This window comes from Oncorhynchus clarkii, chromosome 17 (assembly GCF_045791955.1).
Source record: "Oncorhynchus clarkii lewisi isolate Uvic-CL-2024 chromosome 17, UVic_Ocla_1.0, whole genome shotgun sequence".
Classification (NCBI taxonomy): Eukaryota; Metazoa; Chordata; class Actinopteri; order Salmoniformes; family Salmonidae; genus Oncorhynchus; species Oncorhynchus clarkii.
In genome coordinates, this window is record NC_092163.1 from 23939778 (window position 1) to 23957328 (window position 17551).

General features: G+C 41.2%; 2 protein-coding genes across 3 annotated transcripts; one reads left to right on the forward strand and one right to left on the reverse strand.

Moving 5' to 3' along the window:
* Positions 1-2319: 2319 nt before the first annotated feature.
* LOC139369661 (4-galactosyl-N-acetylglucosaminide 3-alpha-L-fucosyltransferase 9-like) lies at positions 2320-6482 on the forward strand. The gene is made up of 2 exons (XM_071108926.1): positions 2320-2584; positions 5192-6482. Exons 1-2 carry the CDS (start codon positions 2521-2523, stop codon positions 6319-6321), a joined length of 1194 nt encoding a protein of 397 aa, XP_070965027.1. The 5' UTR covers positions 2320-2520; the 3' UTR covers positions 6322-6482.
* Positions 6483-12961: 6479 nt separating this feature from the next.
* On the reverse strand, positions 12962-17241 carry LOC139370571 (post-GPI attachment to proteins GalNAc transferase 4). 2 transcript variants are annotated; one of them, XM_071110144.1, is made up of 2 exons: positions 16971-17241; positions 12962-15816 (listed from the first exon to the last, which is right to left on the reverse strand). In XM_071110144.1, the coding sequence occupies exon 2, from the start codon at positions 15348-15350 to the stop codon at positions 14160-14162; it is 1191 nt and encodes a 396-aa protein (XP_070966245.1). In that variant the 5' UTR covers positions 15351-15816; positions 16971-17241; the 3' UTR covers positions 12962-14159. The 2 variants fall into 2 exon arrangements, with proteins under 2 accessions (XP_070966245.1, XP_070966246.1); XM_071110145.1 differs by lacking the exon at positions 16971-17241 and adding an exon at positions 16296-16506.
* Positions 17242-17551: the final 310 nt, after the last annotated feature.

The following is a 17551-nucleotide window of genomic DNA, read 5'->3' on the forward strand; positions in this document are numbered from 1 at the left end:
CATGATGGAAAAATACAGAATAACATGACAGGAACTGTGCAATGAGTTGGAGGAGGCACATTCAGAACGTAGTGTTGCGAGAACAAACAGTATTTTGTTAGATAACAGGAGCCAGGTGCCTGATAACTATATTCTACACAACTACAATGACTGACCGCTGGAGCGCCCGGGGGCTGGTACCAGCTCCTGCGCCAACAATCAACGAAAGGCTGGGTGAGTCTAAACCACGCCCAGTCTATACTCTGTGACAGGCCGGCTCGGAAGCAGGAGCTACCTCTGTCAGAGTATATTATAATATCTTTGTCAGGAACAAGTCAGTTCTCTGTTTGCCCTGCGAGGTGTGACGAAATATATATATATATATATATATATATATATATATATATATATATATATATATATGAAAATTGCATTTACCACTTATTGCTTAGCTAATAAAAAATACATAGTATACAATCGGTGACTCAATGTCATATTTATCCTGATACCAGATTCGAATTGACGCAACCCTAACAAGTATGATAGCTAAGGAAATGGCGTAAATTCTGGCGTTTGATTGAAAATCTGCAGAGGGAGTCGAAGAGAACACACAAGGCTAAAATAGACTAGCTAGCTACATTCATATATTAAAAGTTTCTAATTTTGTCAGCAAGTCATTTCAAGTTAAAGCGTACTGTTAGCTACAGTTGAAGTTGGAAGTTTACATACACTTAGGTTGGAGTCATTAAAACTCGTTTTTCAACCACTTCACAAATTTCTTGTTAACAAACAATAGTTTTGGCAAGTCGTTTAGGACATCTACTTTGTGCATGACACGGAATTTTTCCAACAATTGTTTACAGAGATTATTTCACTTATAATTCCAGTGTGTCAGAAGTTTACATACACTAAGTTAACTGTGCCTTTAAACAGCTTGGAAAAATCCAGAAAATTATGTCATGGCTTTAGAAGCTTCTGATTGACTGAAATTACGTTAATTAGTCGATTGGAGGTGTACCTGTGGATGTATTTCAAGGCCTACCTTCAAACTCAGTGGCTCTTTGCTTGACATCATGGAAAAATCAAAAGAAATAAGCTAAGACCTCAGATTTTTTTTGTAGACCTTCACAAGTCTGGTTCACACTTTGGAGCAATTTCCAAATGCCTGAAGGTACCACGTTCATCTGTACAAACAATGGTGTGCAAGTATAAACACCATGGGACCACACAGCTGTCATACCGCTCAGGAAGGAGACGTGTTCGATGTCCTTGAGATGGTGAGAAAGGTGCAAATCAATCCCAAAACATCAAAGGACCTTGTGAAAATGCTGGAGGAAACGAGTCCTATATCGACAACCTGAAAGGCCGCTCAACTAGCGAGGGCAATAACCAGCTGTATACTCCCACACAACTCACTCTAAGCGCTATATCATAGAAATCAATAGCTATTTCCATGGTAAAATGTTATGGGGTGCATTTGTTCCATTGGTTTTGTTGGTAAACAATTCTGATAGGCCTACATTATGCCCAAATAGCCACAGTAGCCTGCTTGGCCACTGACTAAAACTGTAACTGAAGCAGGTACAGCCAGTGTTCACGGTAAACGTGTGCCAGAAGTGCACAGAATGCTTAAAATGTTCAAGTTTCCACTCACAATACATTTCTGTCATTGGAAAATGTCTTATGACTATCACCTTGTCAGACTAGTCCACTTTGCCACATCTGGTGGCCTAAATGGTTTCAGAATGTTGTACTTTGATCTTTCAGGTGCGCTTTAGCCTCACACCTGACATGCTTTGTTCTCATCTTTGGCACAGCAAGATAGACACATGGAGGAGGTACCTCAAGGCCACACCGCCCCTCCTGACAATCTAGGAAGAGTTTATTCAACCTGTCTGTTTAGCATGTTATTATAATGATGTCCACAACCTTTTAAGTGGTACTTTGGTTGAGCCAGTAGCTCTGTTGAATTTAATAAAGTGTGGAAAGTAAGGGATTGGTTGTGTTTTCAAACAAAGATGCTTCGGCAAGGTCAGAGAGGAGTAGAAGACGCTCACAACCACCTTGACATGGTGCAAATGACCACCTTGGCTTAATCTTACTATGGTTTTTGCATTTGTTTAATCATTTGCAGTTATGTTTGCCCTGTATTTTTTGTTTGTTTTATATTTACTCTGTATTTGCCTCCAGGTGGCGCCAATGACCACAGGTTCTGACGTCACTGTTTTATCTGTGGCTGAAAAGTAACATTAACCTAGCCCGTGCTCCCCACGCCCCACCCATTTTCCCCTTGACGAGAATGGGCGAGCTAATTTTCCAAGGCCAGTGTTTGTACATTTTAGACCATTCAATTGAAACATTCACCCACGGAAACGCAAAACAAACACGCCCAATGCTTTCTGTTCTTGCTGTTAGGGTTGCCAGAAGGGTTATTTATTCCCCCTTCGATATAGTTTGAGAATAAATTAAACCAAATGATCACTGTTTCCTATAACTGTATTGAACTAATGATAAATAGAGAAGATCGACAGCACGATTCTCATGGAGTGTAGGAATGACGTCAGCAGCCGTTCTGAATACAGCACGAGTACAAACCTCTTGACCGGTGAGACTATCTTTCCTTTTCAAAATATTTTAGGACTACGATTACGACTAATTCTATAACCCAGGCTTTATAATTTAGTGCCTCGTTGAGTGCAGTTTTGAATGCTAAAATAATAATTAAGATGAATGTCAATTGTCTTACAGGATTCACTTTTATAAATGGGCGTTTTCTATATTGGCTATACAGATTGCTAATAAAATAAAGATATTTAGTTACAGGAAAAAATCTAAATGCTGTAACGGCACAATACATTTTAATGACTTAAGAACCTGTAAAAATGCTGGAATACCAATACACTAAAATAAACTCCACATGAAAGGTGTATGGCAGGTAAACTACTGCCAGGTGACTAGGTTGAAGCAGTTGATTTTCTTCTCTTTAAAATAGAAGAGTCAATAATGCATTCCAACCGTCACCAGATGACATTGACAAAAAGCAGAGAAGCAAGTCTGTCAAGCAAAGGGGTGGATCACTTATCAGCTCTCCTAACATTTTGAAATAAAAATGTACAGTTGAAGTCGGAAGTTTACATACTTTTAGGTTGGAGTCATTAAAATTCCTTTTTCAACCACTCCACAAATTTCTTGTTAACAAACTATAGTTTTGGCAAGTCTGTTAGGACACCTACTTTGTGCATGACAAGTAATTGCTTACAGGCAGATTATTTCACTGTATCACAATTCCAGTGGGTCAGAAGTTTACATATACTAAGTTGACTGTCTTTAAACAGCTTGGAAAAATCCAGAAAATTATGCCATAGCTTTAGAAGCATCTGATAGGCTCATTTACATCATTTCAGTCAATTGGAGGTGAACCTGTGGCTGTATTTCAAGGCCTACTTTAACTCAGTGCCTGTTTTTGACATCATGGGGAAAATTTAAATAAATCAGCCAAGATCTCAGAAAAGACAATTGTAGACCTCCACAAGTCTGGTTCATCCTTGGGAACAATTTCCAAACGCCTGAAGGTACCACATTCATCTGTACAAACAATAGTACGCAAGTATAAACACCATGGGACCACGCAGTCGTCATACCGCTCAGGAAGGAGACGCGTTCTGTCTCCTAGACATGAATGTACTTTGGTGACAAAGGTGCAAATCAATCCCAGAACAACAGCAAAGGACCTTGTGAAGATGCTGGAGGAAACGGGTACAAAAGTATCTATATCCACAGTAAAACGTTTCGGGTAGCTTCCCACAATAAGTTGGGTGAATTTTGGCGCATTCCTCCTGACAGAGCTGGTGTAACTGAGTCAGATTTGTATGCCTCCTTGCTCGCACAAGCTTTTTCAGTTCTGCCCACACATTTTCTATGGGATTGAGGTCAGGGTTTTGTGATGACCACTCCAATACCTTGATTTTGTTGTCCTTAAGCCATTTTGCCACAACTTTGGAAGTATGCTTGGGGTCATTGTCCATTTGGAAGACCCATTTGCAACCAAGCTTTAACTTCCTGACTGATGTCTTAATGTTGCTTTAATATATCCACGTAATTTCCCTTCCTCACGAAGCCATCTATTTTGTGAAGTGCACCAATCCCTCCTGCAACGAAGCACCCCCACAACATGATGCTGCATTCCCCATGCTTCACAGTTGGGATGGTGTTCTTCGGCTTGCAAGCCTCCCCTTGTTCCTCCAAACATAGCAATGGTCATTATGGCCAAACAGTTCTATTTGTTTCATCAGACTAGAAGACATTTCTCCAAAAGTACAATCTTTGTCTCCATGTGCAGTTGCAAACCGTAGTCTGGCTTTTTTATGGTGGTCTTGGAGTAGTGGCTTCTTCCTTGCTGAGCGGCCTTTCAGGTTATGTCGATATAGGACTCGTTTTACTGTGGATACAGATACTCTTGTACCTGTTTTCTCCTGCATCTTCACACGGTCTTTTGCTGTTGATCTGTGATTGATTTGCACTTTTCGTACCCAAAGTACATTCATCTCTAGGAGACAGAACGTGTCAGGTAGTCCTTGAAATACATCCACAGGTAAACCTCCAATTGACTCAAATTATGTCAATTAGCCTTTCAGAAGCTTCTAAAGCCATGACATTTTCTGGAATTTTCCAAGCTGTTTTAAATGCACAGCCAACTTAGTGTATGTAAACTTCTGACCCACTGGAATTGTGATACAGTGAAATAATCTGTAAACAATTGTTGAAAAAATTAATTGTCATGCACAAAGTAGATGTCCTAATCTACTTGTTAATAAACTATAGTTTTAGCAAGAAATTTGTGGAGTGGTTGAAAAACAATACGTTTTAATGACTCCAACCTAAATGTATCTGAACTTCTGACTTCAACTGTAGTCGCAACAGGAACTGCAGATAGCAAATGTTAATGATTCACTAATTGCATAGAAATTGATTCCTGATGTGGCAAGGTATGTACTGAAAGAGCGAGACATGTGCATGTTTCCTATTAGAAATAGAAGACATCTGATTCGTGGACTGAAACACTTTCAGCCTTAATAGCTCTTTGTTTACATGCTTATTATTGGTATTATGAAAAAGTTGTTTTTATGGGTACAGGATGAGAGCAAACTACTACGACTTTCTCCCATTGTTACAATCATTCAAGTTCCTAATGATAGATGTTCTCTCTTTACAGGAGCAAAAATGATGTCTAGCATTTACCTAACTGGAGTTCTACGTGTCATTCTGGTATCGATTATCAGTTTAGGAGGATTTGTGGTGCTGTTTTTAATGCATTACAGCTCAGCACCATCTCTGTTCTGCCCTCCCCTGCCTGCTTTCCCACCGCAGTACTCAGAGAGACCCCAAGGACAGCACAACAGCTCCTTGGCTAAGACCCTACCAGACAAGCCCATTATGTTGTTGTGGTTCTGGCCTGAACACTACAGGTTTGACTTAAGCGATTGCGCCACTCTCTTCAACATTGATAGCTGTCTCCTGACTGATGACAGGTCAATATACAACAAGGCAGACGGGGTGCTCATCTTTCACAAATCCATCAAGCAAGATTTATCCAACTTGCCTCGATCACCCAGGCCACCATTCCAGAAGTGGATCTGGTTCCATGTTGAATCCCCTACAAACACAAACAGGCTATCTGGTCTAGAGAACCTTTTCAATTTGACCTTGAGTTACAGGCAGGACGCAGACATCCCTATTCGTTGGCGCTTGACCGCAAGAAAAGGCCAGGGGGAGGATTTTGTGCTGCCAAAAAAAGATAAATTAGTTTGCTGGATTGTGAGTAACACTAATCCTGCCACTGGATCAGGCCAAAGGTATAACTATTACAGGGAACTTGTCAAACACGTTAAGGTGGAAGTCTTTGGCAAGGCCTTTGGCCGTTTCTTGAACTATGAGGACTACTACGATACCATCTCCAGCTGTAAGTTTTACCTTTCCTTTGAGAACTCAGTTCACAGAGACTACATCACTGAGAAGCTAAACGGACCACTTGCAGCAGGAACTGTACCAGTAGTATTGGGCCCACCTAGACAAAACTATGAGGACTTTGTCCCAGGAGATTCCTTCATCCATGTTAATGACTTTCCAGATGTGAAAGCCCTGGCAGAATTCCTCCTGAAGTTAGACAAGGATGATGAGGCATATCTGCACTACTTTCAGTGGCGTGAACACTTTTCTGCTCAGCGCCATCTAATTCAACAGTATCAAGAGTTCACCCATGCTATTTGTTATGCCTGTGACCATGTGGGAACACATAAGGAGTACAGAGTTGTTCACAATCTTTACAAATGGTATTTTGGTTAATAAGGAACTTACAATGATCTCTACAAATATTGGTGTTTTGAGCCCCACATTTTCAGCACCCCCAAAAAATATGGGCTTGCCTGTTTTCTTGGCCATTAATACACATGTCAATTTGCAAACAATGTAAAAAATATATTGAGTTAATAAATCTGCATTAAAAACAAGGTCTCATTTGTTTTCTTGAGTAAGGCAGCTCCAAAATGCAGGTGTTTCATCCTAGCTCAGTGCTTTCTGTGGGGGTGGGGCAAGCCAGCAGAAAATAGGAGCGTTGCACCGTGATTGGCTCAGTGTTCTGTCACTCATGGGGACACTAAGTCACCGTGAAGTCTAAGTCCTTAGTAAGGATAGGCATAGAAAGTTCTAGCCCTTTGTGTCCTGCTATATATAGTTACATTAGAAATGCCCTTCCAAGAAGGCTCAAGGTCATTGGCCACAGATAAAATTACGTAAAATTATGTGAGCACAGCTGAAAACTGTTGTTCTGACTAAAGAAGTAATAAAACTGTCCTTTAGACTAGTTGAGTATCTGGAGCATCAGCATTTGTGGGTTCAATTACAGGCTCAAAATGGCCAGAAACAAAACTTTCTTCTTAAGCGCATCAGTCTATTCTTGTTCTGAGAAATTAAGGCTATTCCATGTGAGAAATTGTAAAACAAAAATGGAAGATCTCGTACAACGCTGTGTCCTACACCCTTCACAGAACAGCGCAAACTGACTCTAACCAGAATAGAAAGAGGAGTGGGAGGCCCCGGTGCACAACTGAGCAAGAGGACAAGTACATTAGTGTCTAGTTTGAGAAACAGACTAGACAATAAGTCCTCAACTGGCAGCTTCATTAAATAGTACCCGCAAAACACCAGTCTCAAGGTCAACAGTGAAGAGGTAACTCCAGGATGCTGGCCTTCTAGGTAAATAGCCTTGGACACCACACACATCACACAATTTCTGGGATCTTTTATTTCAGCCCATAAAACATGAGCATTTATATTTTTGTTCAGTGTGTGTGTGTGTGTGTGTGTGTGTGTGTGTACACACATTAGTACATACAGAAAGTATTCACACCTCTTGTCTTTTTCCACATTTTGTTGTGTTACTGGCTTACACACAATAACCCATAATGTCAAAGTGAAATTGTGTTTTTAATGTTTACTAATTAATATTAAAGCTGAAATGTCTTGAGTCAATAAGTATTCAACCCTGCTGTTATGGCAAACCTAAATACAGTGCCTTCTGAAAGTATTCATACCCCTTGACTTATTCCACATTTTGTTGTTTTACAGCATAAATTCAAAAGGGATTACTTGTTTTTTTGTCACCCATTTACACACAATACCCCATAATGACAAAGTTAACATGTTTAGACATTTTTGCAAATGTATTTAAAATTAAATACAGATCTCATTTGTATACTGTAAGTGTTCACACCCCTTTGCTATGACACTCCAAATTGAGCTCAGATGTATCCAATTTCCTTTGATGATCCTTGATGTCACTGCAACTTGGAGTCCACCTGTGGCCAATTCAATTGTTTGGACATGATTTAGAAAGAAACCCACCTGTCTATAAGACCTCACAGTTGACAGTGCATGTCAGAGCAGAAACTATACCATGATTCTCCAAGGAACAGTTGCCGAGAGAATTTTAATAAGGTGTATATCTGGGGAAGAAGGCACATGCTGGGAAAGAAGGCACATGCTGCGAAAAAGGCACATGACAGCACACTTTGAGTTTGTAAAAAGGCATGAAAAGATTCTGTGGTCTGATGAGACAAACATTTTACTGTTTGGCCTGAATGTAAAGCGCTACTGTATGTCTAGGGCCAACCAGGCACATCACCCGTCTAACACCACCCCTACCGTGAAGCATGGTGGTGGCAGCATCATGCTGTGGGGATGCTTTTCAGCGGCAGGGACTGGGAGACTGATAAGGATAGAGGGAACAATGAATGGAGCCAAATACAGGCAAATCCTTGATGAGAACCTGCTTCAGAGTGCAAACAACCTTAGACTGCGGTGAAGATTTACGTTTCAACAGGACAATGACCCCAAGCAATGCTGGAATTCAGAACAAGAATGTCCTTGAGTGACTCAGCAAAAGCCCATACTTGAATCCCATTGAAAATCTGTAGAAAGATTTGAAGATTGTGGGTCACCGCCGCTCCCCATCTAACTTTTGAGAGCTTGAAAAAAGAAAAAAGAAAAAATCCCCAAATCCCGATGTGATAGACATATCCAAGGTGCTTCTACATCTACAAAGTATTGACTCAGGGGTGTGTAAATTAGATATTTTTGTACTTAATTTTCAATAAATTTGCTAAAATGTATAAAAACATGTTTTCACTTGTCATTATGGGGTTTTGTGTGTTGATGGGTGAGAAAAAATCAATTTAATACATTTTGAATTCAGGCTGTAACACAATGTGGAATTAAGTCAAGGGGTATGAATGCACTAAGTTCAGGAGTAACAATTTGCTTAACAAGTCACATAATGAATTGCATGGACTCACTGTGTGCAATAGGAGTTTAACATTATTTTGTAATGACTACCTCCTTTCTGTACCCCACACATAAAAATAATTGTAAGGTCCCTCAGTTGAGCAGTACATTCAAACACAGATTCAACCACAAAAATAGGGAGGTTTTTGCATTGCAAAAAAGGGTACCTATTGGCAGAAGGGGTAAAAAATAATTAAAAGCAGACATTGAATATCCCTTTGAGTGTGGTGAAGTTATTAATTACACTTTGGATGATGTATCAATACACCCAGTAACTACAAAGAAATACAGTTGAAGTCAGAAGTTTACATACACCTTAGCCAAATACATTTAAACTCAGTTTTTCACAATTCCTGACATTTAATCCTAGTTAAAATTCCCCGTCTAAGGTCAGTCAAGATCACCACTTTATTTTAAGAATGTGAAATGTCAGAATAATAGTAGAGAGAATTACTTATTTCATGTTTTATTTATTTCATTACATTCCCAGTGGGACAGAAGTTTACATACACTCAATTAGTATTTGGTAGCATTGCCTTTAAATTGTTTAACTTGGGTCAAACATTTTGGGTAGCCTTCCACAAGCTTCCAACAATAAATTGGGTGAATTTTGGCACATTCCTCCTGACAGAGCTGCTGTAACTGAGTCAGGTTTGTAGGCCTCCTTGCTCGCACACCCATTTTCAGTTCTGCCCACACATTTTCTATAGGATTGTGATCAGTGCATTGTGATGGCCACTCCAATAACTTGACTTTGATGTCCTTAAGCAATTTTGCCACATCTTTGGAAGTATGCTTGGGGTCATTGTCCATTTGGAAGACCCATTTGCAACCAAGCTTCAACTTCCTGACTGATGTCTTGAGATGTTGCTTCAATATAACCACATAATTTCCCTTCCTCACGAAGCCATCTATTTTGTGAAGTGCACCAATCCCTCCTGCAGCAAAGCACCCCCACAACATGATGCTGCCACCCCACAACATGATGATGCCACCCCCACAACATGATGCTGCCACCCCCATGCTTCACGGTTGGGATGGTGTTCTTCAGGTTGCAAGCCTCCCCCTTTTTCCACCAAACATAACGATGGTCATTATGGCCAAACAGTTCTATTTTTGTTCCATCATACCAGTGGACATTTCTTCAAAAAGTATGATCTTTGCCCCCAAACCGTAGTCTGGCTTTTTTATTATTATTATTTTTTACCCCCTTTTTCTCCCCACTTTCGTGGTATCCAATTGGTAGTAGTTACTGTCTTGTCTCATCTCTGCAACTCCCGTACGGACTCGGGAGAGACGAAGGTCGAGAGCCATGCGTCCTCCGAAACACAACCCACCAAGCCGCACTGCTTCTTGACACAATGCATATCCAACCCGGAAGCCAGCCGCACCAATGTGTCGGAGGAAACACCGTACACCTAGCAACCTGGTCAGCGTGCACTACGCCCGGCCCGCCACAGGAGTGAGTCGCTAGTGCGCGATGAGACAAGACATATCCCTGCCGGCCAAACCCTCCCTAACCCGGAAGATGCTGGGCCAATTGTGCGCTGCCCCATGGGCCTCCTGGTCGCGAACCCAAAATCTCTGGTGGCACAGCTAGCACTGCATCCTTTAGACCACTGCCAGAGTCTGGCTTGTTTTATAGCGGTTTTGGAGCAGTGGCTTCTTCCTTGCTGAGCGATCTTTCAGGTTATGTCAATATAGGACTCGTTTTGCTGTGGATATAGATACTTTTGTACCCGTTTCCTCCAGCATCTTCACAAGGTCCTTTGCTGTTGCTCTGGGATTGTTTTGCACTTTGACACCAAAGTACGTTCATCTCTAAGAGACAGAACACGCTTCCATCCTGAGCGGTATAACGGCTGCGTGGTCCCATGGTATTTTTTGTACAGATGAACGTGGTACCTGCAGGCATTTGGAAATTCCTCCCAAGGATGAAACAGATTTTTTTTCTGAGGTCTTGGCTTATTTCTTTTGATTTTCCCATGTCAAGCAGAGGCACTGAGTTTGAAGGTCGGCCTTGAAATACATCCACAGGTACACCTCCAATTGACTCAAATGTTGTCAATTAGCCTATCAGAAGCTTCTAGAGCAATGACATCATTTTCTGGAATTTTCCAGACTGTTTAAAGGTACAGTGTAGTGTATGTAAACTTCTGACCCACTGGAATTGTGAGTGAAATAAACTGTCTGTAAACAGTTGTTGGAAAAACTAATTGTGTCATGCACAAAGTAGATGTCCTAACCGACTTGCCAGAACTATAGTTTGTTAACAAGAAATTTGTGGAGTAATTTTTAATGACTCCAACCTAAGTATATGTAAACTTCCGACTTCAACTGTAGGTTTCCTTCCTAACTCAGTTGCCGGAGAGGATTTTAATGGCTGTGATAGTAGAAAACAGGATGGATTCCACAGTGTCTCTATATATTTGCATTTACAGCCATGTTACATAGAAGGGTACTGTGCAAATACAGTATTACACAGTACTTTCAACTATTATCATAATTTTATGATCTAAAACTATAGTGTTAAGGTGAGCCGTTTAGGGACCATTTGAGTTGCTTGAAAATCTGAAGCACATAAAAATATCAATGTGTAATCACACAAACTGCAAATACGTATAACAATTGTCCTTTAACTACACTGAACAAAAATATAAACATGTAAAGTGTTGGTCCCATGTTTTATGAGTTGAAATGAAAGATCCCAGAAAGCTTGTTCCTCTCAAATGTTGTGCACAAATGTGTTTACATCACAGTTAGTGAGCATTTCTCCTTTGCCAAGATATTCCATCTACCTGACAAGTGTGGCACATCAAAAAGTTGATTAAACAGCATGATCATTTCACAAGTGCAGCTTGTGCTGGGAACAATAAAACGGCCACTCTAAAATGTCACCCAACACAATGCCACGGATGTCTCAAGTTTTGAGGGAGCGTGCAATTGGCATGCTGACTGCAGGAATTCCACCAGAGCTGTTGCCAGGGTATTGAATGTTCATTTCTCTATCATAAGCCACCTCCAATGTCGTTTTAGAGAATTTGGCTGTACGTCCAACTGTCCTCACCTGCAGACCATGGGTATGGTGTCGTGTGGGTGAGCGGTTTGCTGTCAACGTTGCGAACAGAGTGCCCCATGGTGACTGTGGGTTTATGGTATGGGCAGGCATAAGCTATGGACAACAAACACAATTTAATTTTATTGATGGCAATTTGAATGCAGAGATACTGTGACGAGATCCTTAGACCCATTGCCATTCATCCACTGCCATCACCTCATATTTCAGCATGACAATGCATGGCCCCATGTCGCAAGGATCTGTACACAATTCCTGGATTCCAGTTCTTCCATGGCCTGCATACTCACCAGACGTGTCACCCATTGAACATGTTTGGGATGCTCTGGAACGACAGCGTGTTCCAGTTCCCGCCAAGATCCAGCAACTTCACACAGCCATTGAAGAGGAGTATAATAATTGATGTAATAAATGTATCACTAGGCACTTTAAACAATGCCACTTTATATAATGTTTACATACCCTACATTACTCATCTCATACGTATATACTGTACTCTATACCATCTACTGCATGTTGCCTATGCCGTTCGGCCATCACTCATATTTTTATGTACATATTCTTATTCATTCCTTTACACTTGTGTAGAAGGTAGTTGTTGTGAAATTGTTAGGTTAGATATTACTGCATGGTCAGAACTAGCACTTCGCTACACTCGCATTAACATCTGCTAACCATGTGTATGTGACAAATAAAATTTGATTTGATAACATTCCATAGGCCACAATTAACAGCCTGATCAACTTTGAGAAGTTTAAATTGTTAGTTACTTTATACTGAACAAAAATATAAATATGTGTACATACACTGTCCCTGTTTATTTAGTCTCACAATAACATACCTATCAACACTGTATTTTCATTCTGACGAAATGGGCATTAGTCTTCCGGAGTCGAGGCTATGTAACTACTATGTGGACACAGTGCACTGTGTGTGTGTATATATATATATATGTATAGGGGCACATCGAAAAGTGGGAGAACATGTTTTGTTTTCTAAACAGGTCTATTAGTTAGCATTCCACCCAAACTCAAATGTATCAATTAAGTATTGGCAACACAAAAAACGTACATGATATGTATTATTTTATTAGAAGTGTTAAGTGTACACAGTGTAGTATTCAAAAACAGAAAGTGATAAAACACACATGGATGCTAGTTATACAGTGTCTAAGGTCAACATGAGTGTACAAAACAGTAGGAACACCATAATATTGAGTTGCACCCCTTTTTGCCCTCATAACAGCCTCAATTCATCAGGGATTGGAATCTACAAGGTGTTGAAAGCGTTCTACAGGGATGCTGGCCATGTTGACTCCAATGCTTCCCACAGTTGTCAAGTTGGCTGGATGTCCTTTGGATGGTGAATCATTCCTGATACAAACGGGAAACTGGAGCGTGAAAAACACAGCAGCGTTCACCTGGATTAACCTGGTCAGTCTATGTCATGGAAAGAGCACCTGTTCCTAACCTTTTGTACACTCAGTGTACAGCCTGTATGATGTAAGCACACAGCATCAAATCACTAAATAAACAAAGGTTTAAAGAGTATATCTTAATACATTTAATTGTTTTTCTTTCAGACATTCAAAGTGTCAGACATTCAAAGTGTCACAATCCAGCAATATTGCCATTGTCCAATGGTTAAATTAGATTTTAACAACCTATTAAAGTAGTTAATCCTTTGATTATCATTAGCCTTAGTTCAACAACTACAGCAATACGTTTTGGTATTTTAAATGATACATCTCATTTGAACCTTCCCCCTGAAGGTGCAGTACATGGTTATGCCAACATAGAACATACTGTATTCCAAAGTGTACCCGATGTGTGTGGAGTGTACCCAAATATTGCATAAGAGAAATAGATCTAGCCTAGATGGGTTAAATAGATCAATTTACATGGGTAAAATCTTACAGTAGGCTGGAGAGACCTTCAATATCCATCAAGGACTATCATTACAGGCACCATTGGTTGAATTTGGGTATATGTCAGGGATGCTAACACAGTGCTATGTATCCCTATGGAGTGTTAGGTAACCCTGTATGGTGATATTCAGTCATATTTATCAAAGGATTGGAGTAAATTCCATTTAAATTCAGTTTACTTCCTGAGTTGAAATGGAATAGTCTCCAACCCTGATTAAATGCCACCCTATTCCCTACATGCATTACTTTTGACCAGAGTTCTATTGGCCCTAATAGTGCACTATATAGGGAATACAGTGCAATCTGGGACGCAGCCCGAAATCTCTTTTCAGTTGTTCCTCAAAGAAGTCTAGGCCTGGATGGGTTGGCCCTGACTGAGGAGAAAGCCCCGATGTGGGAGACCAGGTTGGGCTCTATGCTGTGCGCTCTCTCTCCGGTTATAGTCCGAGCCATCTGATACAGAACCATGTCCTTAGCATTGCCCTTGACGCAGAATGATCCATCCAGGTACTCCGCCGCCCTGAGGGATGAGTTACCCGGAAACAGCATGGCAGGTGTGCAGCACTCGGTCGCCGGGGACACGGCGTAGAGCTGCGGCGAGAAACGCCGTACCTCGAGTAGGTAATGCCGACCAGCCAGCTCTACGGCGACCATGATGTACAAAGTGAGGAAGAGGAGGTGGGTGGTGGAGAGGGAGAAAGAGAAAGGTGTACCGTGACTAAGGATTAGGAGGAGTGCGGTAGCCCCAACTAGTCCAAGTCCCACCCATTCCAGGATGCGGTAGGGTTCGGGGTTCCAGTAGCGCTGCAGCCTCTCCGGGTGGTAGAGCTTGACGTAGAGGGTGTGGAGGGCGAAGCGCCGCGAGAGTAAATCTTGGATCACGGCAAAGAAGTCCGCCCTGGGTAATGCGTCGTCCTCAAGGACCATCAAGTTTTTGGGGCTTGCCAGCTCCCATCCTTTGCGCAGACAGTAGACGTAGTCCCTCTTCTCCCTCTCAAAGGTGTTGACGTGAGCCTGGTTCTTCCACTGCTCCTCCAGGGACCTCCGCACCACCAAGAACTGGCTCTCCAGTAGCGCCGCATCCTCGTTGTCCAGGGGACCGCTTTCCACATCACACACCAGCACTTCAGCGCAACGCCGTCCCTCGCCGCATCCTCTCAGGAGGGAAACCAGCCGCTGCATCACTTGAAGCAGGTAGTGAAATTCCTTGCCCTCCGTTCGCCTGGCCGTTACCACAGTGATCAACAGCTCGGATCCCTTGACGATGTTGGAAAAGCCAGCCGACCCAGTGGTAGACCGTGATGCCTCCCAGAATTCCAAAGCCTCCTGCCCTCTCTCGTAGCTCTCCGCTAGAAACTGATCGCTCATGTCATTCAAGTACATCGATTTAATGTAGTAGTAGGAATAGAGTAGCCTGTGGCAGCACAACGGCAGTACGATGCCAAACGTTATGATACATAAAACTAGTCCTTGGGCAACAGGGCTGGACCACCGTAAATGCTGGCTCGCCAGAGCTTTCCATCGAGGCATTGGTAAAGATGAGTATTGTAGTGTTGAGTAAAAAAAAAAAGTAGAAAAAAGATGCAGGTCTCAATAATGATTTAACAAACCTTATGTAAAAGGGGATATTTGATCTGAGCGGTTTGCAATGTTAGGGTTTGGCAACGCCTTCATACAACTGTTAATTTCCAGGTTGGCTGTGTGAAAGAGTTGTGGTGGCTAAAGGCAAACTAGTGTAGTGAAAACTGATGTCAAAGCAACCAGACCGGAACAGCAAAAATAAAAGCTCTGTACGCAAAGCATTGATATGGTTGCTTTTCATAGCGTTTATCCTCCAGCAAAATGTGTACAAAAGTAGATATCCACGTTTGATATTGTCCAAGTATCTCTGGCCAAGGAAAAGCCAATTAAAAGTCTCCAACTGTAGACCATCTACAAACACTGCTGCTACCTGCAGCATTCCACGGTTCCATTAGATCCCATGTTCCAGGAGAAACTATGAAAAAAAGAATGTTATTAATTTTGCTCAGGCTATTCAAATTGGGAGGCACACCCAAATAACATGACTAGCCAGGTGTAGACTGTACCCAAAGCTTCAACTACTGTACGGCAACATTAACTATTTAATTAAATGTCACGTCTGACTTTATATAGTCCGTTGTTTTTAGGCATCCTATCGCTGTGTGTGAACCAGTACAATTACAACGAATTACAAATTCGTTTGATTGTACATTAAGATTATATCGGTAACAAGCGAGTTAGTGCCCCACGTTACCTGGCTATTGCTACAGCACACCGTTGTGCATAATCGGGTCAACATGCAGAGAATAGAATGATCAACATAAGCCCATTTACATTACTAAATGGGCTACTGTGCTGTCCAGGAAAAAAATGGCAGCAAAATATTAAACATCTATTTTCCTTAGTCTATACTGCGTTAGATATACGGTTGAAGCAACAAATAAACAGTCTCACCGTAACTTCCAATGTGGTAACATAGTTGCTACATGGCTGCCGTAGCTAGAATCAAGGGTTGTTTCAAAATGCGCACTTAAGTTCTGCATTTTAAATGGTGATCTTCCAACAACACCTGATGCCCGGTTTACATCGTAACGTATATCTTTACCCTACTGAACAAGACTAGTCACAGATTGAACAATGAGACAGATATCGCTAGCTTGTACTTGGCTTTGCCCACTAGGATGCATTTGTTTCCATTGGAAAGGACAGGCTGTGGTCTATCTTGGGTTAGTTAAAACGTCTTTGGTGTCGTCTTTGTAAAAGTCGCAAAATGGAGGAAAGCCTGTCTCTCGTCAGAGATTGCATTTATTTTGGGATATTGCAAAATGACCTTTTCGTTCAAGAAACAGGACAAATATATAGCTTGAGGTTATAAAACATGTTTAATTACTTTTCCCTCAACAAGTTTCTCTACCTTTATACAAAGTCAAGATAGTTTGCACTGCAGATCAGCTAACTGTTACCAGCAGCTAGCTAAAGGAAGGCTAGGTTGAAGATACCATTGTAAGCTAGCAAGATCCACCTAATAATTAAAATACAAACGTCATTATCACAATACACTTAAATGGGAGGCCATACAATATAATTGTATTGTGTATTATTCAACAATACTATTAAAATAGTACTCACTTTAAGGAATGGGTAATTGTTCACAACCAGTTGCTAGCTATCCCATAAAGCCATTTCCTAAAACCACATATTTCCATCTCCTGTGGTTTGGTAACTTCCTGTTCTTCGACGGACTCTGGACTGAAGACGAGGAAAAGTTAGAAAAATATCAAAATATGCGCTGTTCGTCTCGCAACGGAGCCTTCAACCGCAAGGGGATGTCCCAATTGAAATGCATGACATCCGGCGTAACGTAACGGAGTGTATATGGTTTTGCGTACGTGAACGAGGCTTCAGATAGCAAACTGTCTGGTATGGGAGACGTTGAGGGGAGAACGCAGAGCGCTTACAATATGTTACTTATCCGTACCATATGTATTGATTTAAAAAGAAAACAAATCGTGAACATTAAAAATAAAGTTAAGAATGTTAACAGTATATTTTCGAGGACGGGTGAAATAATGGATGTTAATCAAAAAACAAACAATTGACAGCAAACTGTAAACAAAAATAAGACAAAAGCAAAATCCAAAAACCTGTAAAATAAAATAGAAAAAAGCCTGTCTATCATGTTCATCGATTGGGCTAAGACGAACCCTCAC

What these genes read in the sequence shown, in the direction of transcription:
- LOC139369661 (XM_071108926.1), top strand. Translation starts at nt 2,521, where the DNA reads ATGGAGTGTAGGAATGACGTCAGCAGCCGTTCTGAATACAGCACGAGT. An exon ending in GAGTACAAACCTCTTGACCG is followed by an intron (nt 2,585 to 5,191) that starts GTGAGACTATCT and finishes CTCTCTTTACAG; the next exon opens with GAGCAAAAATGATGTCTAGC.
- LOC139370571 (XM_071110144.1), bottom strand. Translation starts at nt 15,350, where the DNA reads ATGCCTCGATGGAAAGCTCTGGCGAGCCAGCATTTACGGTGGTCCAGC.